At 35.2% G+C, this 12,197-nt stretch overlaps 1 protein-coding gene across 1 annotated transcript in view; it reads right to left on the bottom strand.

Annotated features, from left to right (window-relative positions):
• LOC150098699 (tetraspanin-18-like) overlaps positions 1 to 905 on the bottom strand; it is a 71,839-nt gene extending 70,934 nt beyond the window's left edge. The window contains exon 1 of the mRNA XM_090404962.1: positions 474 to 905. Coding sequence (XP_090261088.1) covers positions 474 to 533 — 60 coding nt within the window. The 5' untranslated portion in view covers positions 534 to 905. The remainder of the gene's footprint in view (positions 1 to 473) is intronic.
• Between the last annotated feature and the right edge of the window lie 11,292 nt (positions 906 to 12,197).

Here is a 12,197-nt window from a genome sequence, read left to right on the forward strand (position 1 = left end):
CAATAACTTACTATATTAAATTTAACAATACACCATTATACTGCAACAGTGAATCCTGCAACTCAACACATTAAATCGCCGTCACATGATTGACAGTTTAGCGCGTTTCTCTAAGTATATGTTCACTGGCAATTAAATTCAGTTCCACTTTAAATAAGTGAAATTTATACCAATCTACACAACAACAACAAAAACGAGATAACTTCTTTTTAATGGTATGTTTTTTTTTTATAAAATGGTGATTAATTATAAGCGGTATATCATTAAAAATAAGTATCAATTTCTCAAGTTCAAACAAAGCAAAATACAGATTCCAAAACAGGAATATTTTTCATAATATAATAAATCTACAAAGTAAAAAATAAAGTGTTGACATCTAATAAACTATCAGACTAAACTAGGATTAAACCATCAGACGTTTAATCTGATAGTTTAGTAGATACTAATACAGTACTTAATATTACCATACTTACCCAAATTAAAAAAGTAATGGCACCTAAACTAAAACGCACACAAAACATTCCTTTTCCCATTGCTGACTTCGTGATTGGTATTTCTTCTTAAAATTAAAAGACAGCTCTTTAAAGTAATTAAAAAAAAGATACAATAATGCCAAAATCAGGAAAACTTTCCTTATAACTTACTCTACCGATTAAACGTTAAGTAAAATTTAAATGACTGACTCGTCTTAACATCCCGGCATAAAAGACTGCAACAGATAATTCTCGGCGAGAAGTGTATCACTAGCACAGGTTATAGATTTTGTAGAACCTGCATTAAAGATGTTCCAGTCAACTTCACGCTCCAAATACAGCAACCACAATACTACGGTTCACATATCGACACAGTAAACACCATACAATGAACCATAACACGTGTACACCGAGACTACAGATTAATTACAGGCTGGGACAACATTTTCAACCTACATTTAAACACTCCACCAAGCGACGCGTTGCGTAACTTAATTTCTTAATATTGATAATTATATAGCAACTTAATTATATACATATAAAAATAATATTTAATACTGAGTATGGTGATTTTTTTCGACTAAAAAAATTAATATAGTGGCTTCACCCAGATGAAGCCACTAACTTAAGTGGCTTCACACATACGTACGCACATGCATATATTGTATATATTAGGTTTTCACGGCTATTGTACACGCTTTAAGGAAAATAACTTATATGACTATTAGCCGAATGCTAAAATAGAAAATAACTCTTTTATTTCCAAAGGCAATACTAGTTTTGCCTTTCTAGAAGGCTTCATCGGGTGCATAATACATAAAAGAAAAAAGAGATACATAAAAACATTACTTGGGTACATCACGAAAATTCTAAATTATATATATGATTAAATATCTCATCATCTTCCTTTTTTCCCCTCTTTTACCTTGCGGTGTCGAGAGTTTATTAATCATCGGACTTCAAACCGTTCACAGGATAAGGTGGTCAGCCCTATACCCCCCCCCCCCGGTATATCCAATGTCCGTAGTGCTGAGTTCTCAAGGCCGGTTTGCCTGCTTTGCAGGATGAAACCCTAGAATAAACTGGGGAAAAAAACCTGCTGTCCACCCCCAAGACCGGCTAACTTGGCTATGGCTGAGGAAAATCCTTCAGCACCACACGTCTCCGACGGGAATCGAACCTAGAACACTCCTTCCCCAGGCATATGGTTGCGAAGCACACAGCCACTAGGTTAACTGTGTGAACTATTATTAAATATTATTATTAAATATTATTTTTTTACTAAATTATTATTATTATTATTATTATTATTATTATTATTATTATTATTATTATTATTATTATTATTATTATTATTATTATTAAATATTAAGTTATATAATCCCCAGGCATATAGTTGCAAAGCACACAGCTGGCTGTGCGCTTTGCAACCATATGTCTGGGGAAGGAGTGTCCTAGGTTCGATTCCCGTTAGAGACGTGAGGAGTTGAAGGATCTTTCTCAGTCATAGCCAAGTTAGTCGGTTTTGTGCATGGACAGTAAGGTTTTCCCAAGATTATTCTGGAGTTTTTCATCCCACAAATAGGCAAACTGAACTCTGAACAAACAGGATACAGCCATAGGATATAGTAGAGCAAGGATGGCAATGGGTAACCACCTTGCTCATAGTCACTTCCCTAGTATGGTAGCTTAGCTGCCCCTACCATCCGTATGGATGAAAAGGAAACTAATCATCATCATCATTATCATATACAGGTAGTCCTCGACTTATGACGGGGTTCCGTTCCAACGTCGTAAGTCGATTTTGACGTAAGTCGAGGACGTTTTTTAATTCTTGATTTTTGTTATATTTTCATAAATTAGGTTTCTATTTAACTTAAAACGATCAAAAATATATAAACTTACATAAAAATTTATAAATTGTTTATTAGCACATATACATTGGACTTTTAATGGGGTGCAAAGTCCAAATTTACTTCCCCGTGGTGCACCCTGGGGTGTTGGGAATCTTAACCATTATTGGTCCTGGACCCAACACCACTAACAGAGCTCTGGCAAACACTTCAGAACCCTGGTCAGGAGAAGTGTATATGCGACCACTGCAAAGATGCCATTACAACAACAGAAATGGCCTCGAGTGCTACGTGGCCCACACTCACATTTGTACAGCGGCGGTAAGGCACCGAGTGAGGCCACGGGTGCTAAGAATCTCGCAGATGAAAACAGGCCGCCTCTTAAATCTATGAAAATGGTAATCGTTACCCTCAATACACGAACTTTGGCAACAGACTACAGAATAGATTTATTACTCAAAGAACTAACCAATATCAACTTGGATATCTTGCCAGTGAATGAAACAAAAAGATTGAAAGAACTCACAGATACTCCTCGGAGCATCCTCAAACAATGGCAAACAAGGTGAAGTGAGCTTCATTGTTAAATCTAAGCTCACCAAGTCGATCCTTTCTTGTAACATCATATCTGAAAGAATATGTGTATTCGTAATTGGAATAGAGAAAAATATAACAATAAAATTAATATCCTGCTATGCTCCAACTTCTGTAGCTGATAATCAAGAAATAGAAATTTTTTATATGAATCTTGAATAGGCATTAAATTACAAGTCAACATACACATTCGTGGTGGTGACTTTAATGCCAAAATAGGATGTGGGAAAGAAAACGAGAAGTTTATATGACTACATGGCCTGGGGGAAAGAAATAGAAGAGAAGAGAGATTAGCTGAATTTGCTGCAGCTGAACAAGTCTTTAGCATGAATACTTTTTTCAAGAAACGCCCAGGAAGAAGATGTATTTGAAGACACAAAAAATGAAATTGACTACATTTTAACAGACTGTAAAAGACTGGTACAAAATGTTGGTACAACAGGTGAAACATACTCCAACATAGATTCTGACCACAGACTCCTCAGAGCCATTATAAGAATAGACCATAAAAAAGAAGAACATATCAAGGCAACATCAAACCACAATAGACAACCCAAACAGACTACCACAAGTTCAGGAAGTACATAGAAGAGACTGAATGGACTATTAAGAACTGTTACATAAATGATGATTATATTAACTTTATTAATAAATTCAACGATTGCAAGAAAAAATTAGAAATTCCTGTGAAACAAAAGAAAAGAGAACGACTCTCACATTAAACTATAGAACTACTAAAAAAAGAAGAGAAAAGAACGGAAGAAATCTGAATGTAAGTTAGTTCTGGCATTCTTTTCCAGAACAGTCCGGTTTTTTCAATGTTATAAATCTGCTCTAGCAAATAGCCTTCATCTTTCATCATCTCTTTCATATTTTTCTTGAAAATTTCGGCAGTTTCGTAATCGGAACTAGCAGCTTCTCCCGTTATTCGTATGTTATATAAGTTAAATCGGGTTTTGAATCGATAAAACCAATTTTTACTAGCGTTAAATGTATGCTCTCCATATTTATCTTCTTATTATTTCCTAAAATTGTCAAATATTGCGATGCGTATACTAAAGTAATGTGATATATGTATGTATATGCTGGCGGCAAAGTTAAATTAGAGAATTTTTAATAATAATTTTTGGCCGTCGTGAATACAAATCGTCGTAAGTCGAGAACTACCTGTATATATATACATATATATATCTTTAACATAATTATACCCAAGGTAAAAATACTTTCTACATTTAGATCTCCTCCTGAGATTTTTATTTAATAAGGTTAGAACACCTTATGGTAACTTGTTTTGGTAAAATACTTACAAGCTCTGTATTACTAAATCTTGATATTGATATTTCTAGCCTAGCTCCCACTGATGAGACCTCAATAAAGGTCGAAACCGGTCTGGGTTGTGGCCCCTTGCCTTTAATACAAAAACATCATACATCCCCTTATTGGAGATGTGTTTTGGCATTAAGGGAAAATATTAAGATTAGTGATCGGAGCTTGTTCCACGTCTACCACGAGTTGCCCTGGTCTTGCACTACCTGTAGGATCAGCTTGTCTTGCATCACTTGCAGGCGCAAACTTGACATTTTTGTCTGTTTGCTTACTTGGGAAAAATGGAGTAAAACCAAGTTTAAAATTGCTTGGTATCTTTAACATAATTATACCCAAGGTAAAAATACTTTCTACAAACGTATATATATATATATATATACATATATACGTATATTTATCAAAACTCCCTGGTTTTGATAAATAAATGTCTTTATCAAAAATAATTAAACAAAAAATACATGTTTTTCGTAATTCATTTTTTATTCTGTAAAAATTGCAATATCGACGTCTGCACATTTTTCTTTTTTGGGTTTTTCTCTTCATACATTTCTTTGTAGCAACGAATTGTATTGTTTATCGTTCGGCGAATTGCAAGGCTACGTTCAATATTGGGATCAACTTCCATAATATGCTCTGACAAGGTTTCAACCATTCGGATAATTTTTGATAGTTGTTCAGATGTTAAATTTCGTGCAGGCACTTCAACACAGTTGTCGTTGTCTAAGTTGGCCTCCCACCCTTCATAAGCTCGTTGTTCATCAATGTTGTTATTATTATTATTATTAGTATTATTATTATTATTATTATTATTATTATTATTATGAACATCTTGTGACCCATGCTTTCTTATTTGAATGCCACAACACTGGGAGATTATTTTTTGATACATTTTTAAGAGCTCTAGGATTTTCTGCAGGGTACACAAGCATCGGTTTTAATTTGAAATCCCCTGCTGCATTTCCACCTAATAACAGTGTGAGACAATCTTTTGAAATTTTATATCCAGGGCATGACTTTTCATTGGCTGCTATAAAAATGCGTGACGGCAACTTTTTCCAGAATAATCCGGTTTCATCGACGTTAAATATTTGTTCATCTTTGTAATAACCACTTTTTTTGTATGATTTAACTCAGTTCCTTCGGATATCTTAAAGCAGCCTCTTTATCTGCACTGGCAGATTCGCCAACAATACGAACATTGTGAATACTAGGTCTTTGCTTAAAACGAAAAAACCGCCCACGACTTGCCGTAAAATTTTCACTAGTTCCCTGACCTTCGTTTTCGATATCATCAATAGTCTTAAAGTCATTGTAAAGACTTTGCTTTGGCTTGAATTTCCATTTGACTAAGCGGAACTCGCTTTTAAGTTAAGTCTTCGATCCATATGGATAATAGCCGCTCCATAGTTATCATTCGAGTGCTTCTGGGTTTAGTAACTATTTTTGATAAATAACAAACCTTGCGATTTGTATTGATCTTTTTTTCTTTTTTTCTTTTTTTTTTGATAAGTTTTCGAACTGATGACTCGTCCATTCCTTTTTCACTGCCTATTTTAGCAAAGGAAGCACCCAGTGGCGTAGCTAAGGCTGTTGTTGCCCGGGGCAGTCCCTGAGTTTGCCACCCACTCAATACACACCAAAAATACTACTATACAAAAATAAAGTCAAAACGAAGTACAGGGGAATAAATTAAAACACTATGTTTATTTTTGAAGTAAAACTTTAATTTCAACATTCTAAAATGTTATTTTTCTTGCTTTTCTATTAGCAAAATTGTCGATGACATTGGCGAAGTCTATTTCATAGTAATGTAATAATTAATTCTCAATTTCGATGCACAAATTAATTCTTAATTTGTGCATCGAAACTGATAGATATAGAAGTTAATTCAACATTAAAGTTCACAAACGTCCGCTGCTTGTTTGTACTATAAGACAGCTTACACATTAAGACGTTGAACATAATATCGCGTTTACATTCTCTCCGACTCTAGGTACATACATATACAACGGGGAACTCCCCCAAAAAATTGAAATATCGTATCGCATAACTTTAAAACTGCATAAAAATAAACCGCACAAAAAGAGACTTGACTGTATAAAGGGAAAGAACCGAACATTTATATATAAAAAAAAAATAATAATTTAAAACCGGACCAGGGGCGAATGCTGGTCTTGAAATTCAAGCTTGCTCTTGTCATCATTCAGGGAGTGAGCGGTGTGATTGAAGTCTGATTAGTGGAGTAATGAATTACTGACCATTTAAAACTATAAATAAATAAATAAATCAGCTAACGCCTTTTATTCCCTTATAGGGAGTAGGCGAGGCCTTTTAACCCTGTCTAGCTTTTAGAGACTGAGTGGGCAGTTCAATCTCCATCGGTAGCCAATCAGAGATAGCTGGCCCATGCATATCACTAATTAAAGCAGCCACTGATGAAGAGGCTGGCAAACAAGTGCTGCCATCTCTTGGTACCTAACCCTGACAAGGTATGTTACTGTCTGAAATAATGTGGGTACTAAGATCGATTTTCTTGAGTTTACATATTTAGAAATTTATGTACATTTAATCATACAAATACAACATTTATTTTACAAATGATATTCTATCTTTTTCAATTTAGCTACTTGAATACAAATTCTACCCTACGGTTCTTCTTCATGAACTGGTCAATAACATCATAATAAAAAGTTGGTTCTTACCATTCTTACCATTAAAAAAAGTATTCTGATTGCAACATGTAATTCTTCTTATTTTATCTTTTCACGCATAGTGTTTTAGGATTCATGTCTCCAAAAAAACTGCAAGGGACATGATAGAGACTAATATTGATATTCATCCTTCGTTAGATGGAAAATGTGATTGGGAAAATTACTTTGTTTATCTAATTAGTAAAAATGAAAAGAAACAGAAAGAAATATTCATCTATCATTACATCCCCACAAATTTTTTATGCTGGGTCCTTCCAGCATAAAAATAAAGGGACTGAACGTTGTTCAAATTTAAAGCTGAGGGAGTACCTTGATCAGTTTGGAGGATGTTGGGAGAGCATATTGAAGGGATATGTGCCTATATATATACACTATTTGGTGATGATATGGACAACAGTTTCTTTCTTCTTCTTCTTCGATTCAGTATTGTAATAATTTCGTCATCTTCCTATTCTAATTATGTTAAAAAATAAATGAACAATAAATCAGCTATATTTTTGTTATTGTTGTTGTTGTTGTTAAGAGCCTCCTTAGCTCAGTCGATATTATAGACGAAGCTCTTTGGTCGGAAAGACCTGGGTTCGATTCCCGGTCTTTCCGACAGTGAGGTCAGAAACCTTTATCTGGTCTCTTTTGACGAAAGGTGAGTTAGTCGGTCTCATTCGGAAGTAGGGTTTATTCACCCAGAAACTCGAATTTTTCGTTTCCAAGAACAGGCAAACCGACCCCCATGAACACGGATTACACTCATAGATACCGCTAATGATCCTTAGGGATGCAGCGGAGGAGTAACGAACATACTACATTAATTCGTCGTAAGCCCCTCATTACGCAGAGGAACTCAACCCTTCCAAAGGGATGGATGGGACCGTAATAGGCCACTAGGCCTATAAGTAGAAGGAAGGAGAAATTTATTATTATTATTTTTTATTTCTTATTTTTAAGAGAGACCTACAGGAATCAGGGAGACTGATTGAGGGAGGTCAAAACTACCCGCCCTAGCTTTCGTACCTGTTCTTGAATTCATTCACACTATATACACACACAAAATCCAGTTGCAATTCATTACAATAATGAACCATTCTAGGAGAGAAAAATGTAGTTCTGAATATTGATGAAGATAGTTGTTAAGTGGTCTAGTTCTGCGTTTAGGATTGTATGATCGCTGAACACTGCGCAGCTTCCGGTGTCTCTTTCATCAAAATAAGCCCTCGTTTATGGAAATGTCGAAAAGACAACGCATACAGGTGCAATCAATACAATCTTTATATATAAATTTTCACTTTCTAGAAAATTCTGGAACTTTCTAGAAGATGCTAATTTTTTCCGAAATCAAAATTTAATATGGAGGAGGAGATCAAAGCATTGAGAGGAATATTATTGCCATCATGTGACACCTCCAGAGAGTCCAAAGACTCATCGAGGGAGGGCACCTACTCTACAACTTTGTCTGCACCATTCAATCCACTAACTACAACTAACCGCAACTACACCAACGCCATCTACTCCCGCCGCCACCACCACTAGTGTTTCCACAAACAATCACAAACATCCATACCCATGGCTGGATTCGAACCCGCAGCCTTTTGGCTGGAGAAGGGATATGCGAACCACTCGGCCAACCTGGCCAGCCACATACCAGAGACCTACAGGAGATCAGGAGTAATTTCATGAGACCTACAGGGAATAATTACGAATTATAGATATATATATATATTTTTTTTTTTTCACTGAACATTTAGATGTTTCATAAAATCTTCTAAATGCACATGAACACAGTGGAAAGATATTCAATTAACAGTAATTATTTATACAAATATTTAGGTTTAAGTAAGTCCTGTGGAAATGGCGGTTATATACATGGCATTAGGCTACCTGAAGAAAGACTGTTCTAAGTTAAATTGCAGTTGCTGAGTAAGAGGAAATTTTTCTAAGACTTTCTCCAACCAGTTACCCAGTTTAGTCGATCTCTGGTATTTGCAAGTATTTTTTTCCCTTTCAGAAACTCGGGTTTTTCGTCCCAAGAACCGAAGAAAATCTACTTTAGAATCCATAATCTTTCAGACTGTCAAATATTCCGTACGGTTAGGACCACGAATGGCACAGTTGCCTGCTTCTCTTCATTGAAAGCAGTTGGAAATTTGTGAAAGTCTTGTGTCAGCTATCTTTGATTGCTACAGAGGAGATTGTTTCTCAGTCTCCAAAAGTTAGACAGAATTATAACAGCCTTGACTACCCCTATGCAGAATAAAATGCATTAGCAGATTTCTTATTCTGCGTAAGTTTCTTAAATCATCATTAGTGCAACAAAATTGAATTGGGAAATTTAAATAACAACAGTACATGGAGAATGGTATCTTTTTTTTTTTTCGTGTGCAGTGAGGAGAGAGCAAAGTAAATATAAACCATTAGGATTCTCAGAGGTGTGTGAGTGTATGCGAGTATACTCAAAAATATCAGCTAATACCTTTTATTCCCTTACAAGGAGTATATGAGGTTGTTTTTGCTTTGTGTAACTTTTGGAGAATGAGTGTGCAGTTCAGTCTCCATTAGTAGCCAGTTAGGGATACTTGGCTGAAGACTATCACAAATTTTAAGTGGTTTCTGATGAAGAGACAACTGACAAATGTCACCATCTAGCTGTCCCTAATCCTAACACAATATGTTATTGTCTGAAATAATGTTCTACAAGTTGATTTTCTTGGCTTTACTGGACGAAAAACAAGAGTTTTTGGAAGAAAAAATCCGCTCGCCCGTTCCAGATCTTGACTAACTCAGAAACCAGTTGAAGAAAAGCTTAGAAAAATGTTACTCTAGAGAACTGAACTTGAGTCTCTACAGAGGACAAAAACGCTACTAGCACAGAGGATAAAACGCCACTTCCAGAGATACAAAAAAAAAAGAAAAACAAATATAATCAATAGACAATCAATTATTCAGGTTTGGGTGGTGGTGAATGACCTCAGCACTTTCTTTAAAAGGATTCAAATTTGGTTCAGCAATTTAGCATCATGCGAAAGGATCCTGTGGCTAGTGTTAGTAACTGTATGTAGAGCAAAGCCATATTGCCAGCGGATTTTAAATTTAGCATTGGATTAGTGTTCATAAATGCGTTTAGTGATGGCCTTTTAAATTTACAATTACATGCTGCACATGAAAAAAAGATACCATTCTTCGTGGAATACTTTGTTGTTTATTTCCTAATTCTCTGATTGGTTCAAGAAACAAACTGAAATATTTGTTTATTCCAGTTAATTAATTTTTTTCAACTCTGTTCTCGTGTGCTTTGTTTCTTTTAAGGAAAATTTCGTAAATAAAATCTTTCATCTTTCTAGACCACATGATATGTATGAAGCAGAAGTAAGGATCTCTCTCTCTCTCTCTCTCTCTCTCTCTCTCTCTCTCTCTCTCTCTGTCGAATTCTTTCCATATAGAGCTCGAATACGCTAGAGATATACAGACTCTAGCAAATTCGAGCGTATAAGAGAGAGAGAGAGAGTAGTTAATTGATAAACCAGACTAAAAAAATAGTTATAATAAGTAAAATCAGCCGATTTATTGTTAAACGATGCCGTTTAAAGTAGCTTTAACTTTTGAAAACCTGTCAGAAGACAATCTTCATCCTTATCTATCACTGATAGTTTTATTACATAAACTTATTGAGCTTACCATTATTCTTCAGTGACAGAACCCATACAAAAATTTAGTTAGACGTAGAGCAGGACTGTATTTCACCACCATCGTACCATGAATATTTCTCAAATAAAGTGATCTTACTTAGCAAATTTCGGTCTTTCAACACCTTATCATAAAATTTATCGCACACTCCATGGCACCGTTTTGTTTTACAACTAACATAGACCTCATTGTCTGAATTCTTAATCTAGATTTCACCTTTGACCACATACTGTTCATAACAGAAAATATTCTCTCAACAGATGCTGTACTCCTTGGAAGAAAAAGAATAAACTTTACAATATTACAAAAGTCTTGAAAGTCTAAGCGTTTTTCGCTCATTTCAGAAAAAAATATCTGTATCCATCTATTAGATATAGGAATCTTTTCTTTATTCCATGCATCCAACTGCCTCACTTTTATAGATTTTATGAGAGTCCACTGATCGAATACACGAGTTTCTTCTGTTTCTGTGCTTGTGATGAGTTCCTCGTTCAGACTGTCCTGTATTTCTTTCTATTCAGGTGTCTTCCTTAGTAGCACCCACTTGAACTTCTCAGTGTTTCCTAAACTGCACTTCCACTTGTTGACATATTCTAAGCTGGTTTCATTGAAATTCTCCACTACCTCACAAAATTTAGCCTCATTAATTTCTCCTGGATCTACTAACATTTTCAGTTGTTTTTTGACATTACTAGTTACAAACACTTCACTTTTTTCTGCTCTAAATTGTTTACAAGATTTTCAATGTTCATGGCTACTTCTGTAGCTGAAATATTATTTTTTTTCAATTAAGTTAATGTATGTTTGGAACGTAGACCCTTAGATCTCTTGCAAATGACAATTACATTTCAAACAGGAATCTTTAAACAATTTTCAAAACATAACTGAGCATTTTTCTTGAAAAAGAAAATAACAACGAAGAATTCCCATGCACTAACAATTTAGAGTAATTATTTCCTGCAAAGTCAGAAATGTTTTTCAGTTCTTCAACTCTGACTGTGGTCGTAAAATTTTGGTCTGACTATGGCGATAAAACGTTGGAAATTACTGCTTCTGATCTGGTACGTGCTGAAGGAAATTTTGGTTGGACATTTGGTTGTCGACATTAATAAATTTTATTTATTAATGTCGACAAGGAGTGATTTGGGCAAAAACTTTGGCAGTGATGCACAGTATGATGAGCAACAACAGCTTCAGTTGCTGCAATTTTATCACTTTCACTATCACCATCACCTTCACCATAAACGAGCTGATGTTTTTAACTGAAGCCAGAGTCTTTTCAGCATTCTTATGTTTCTGGCTACGTCGATGTTGGTTGATGTTGCTTCTACCTCCAAGAGCAACGGGAAAATGAACATTACAAAACTGCAGTTCCGCCTCTTTGACATTGCAAGGGTTGACTTAAAGCTTAAAAAAATAAAACTTAAATATTTAAAAAATATATGAAATTTAAAACCGCCGGCATTGAAATAGCAAAGCCACCGGTTAGCATACAGCCAAAACGAAAACAAACGCTACAGCAGAACAAACGCCGCGTCTGAGACGCGCAAGTGTTGCCAACA

Source organism: Typopeltis vanoorti, chromosome 15, assembly GCF_054136105.1.
Source record: "Typopeltis vanoorti isolate ZY-2024b chromosome 15, IOZ_Tvanoo_1.0, whole genome shotgun sequence".
Lineage (NCBI taxonomy): Eukaryota > Metazoa > Arthropoda > Arachnida > Uropygi > Thelyphonidae > Typopeltis > Typopeltis vanoorti.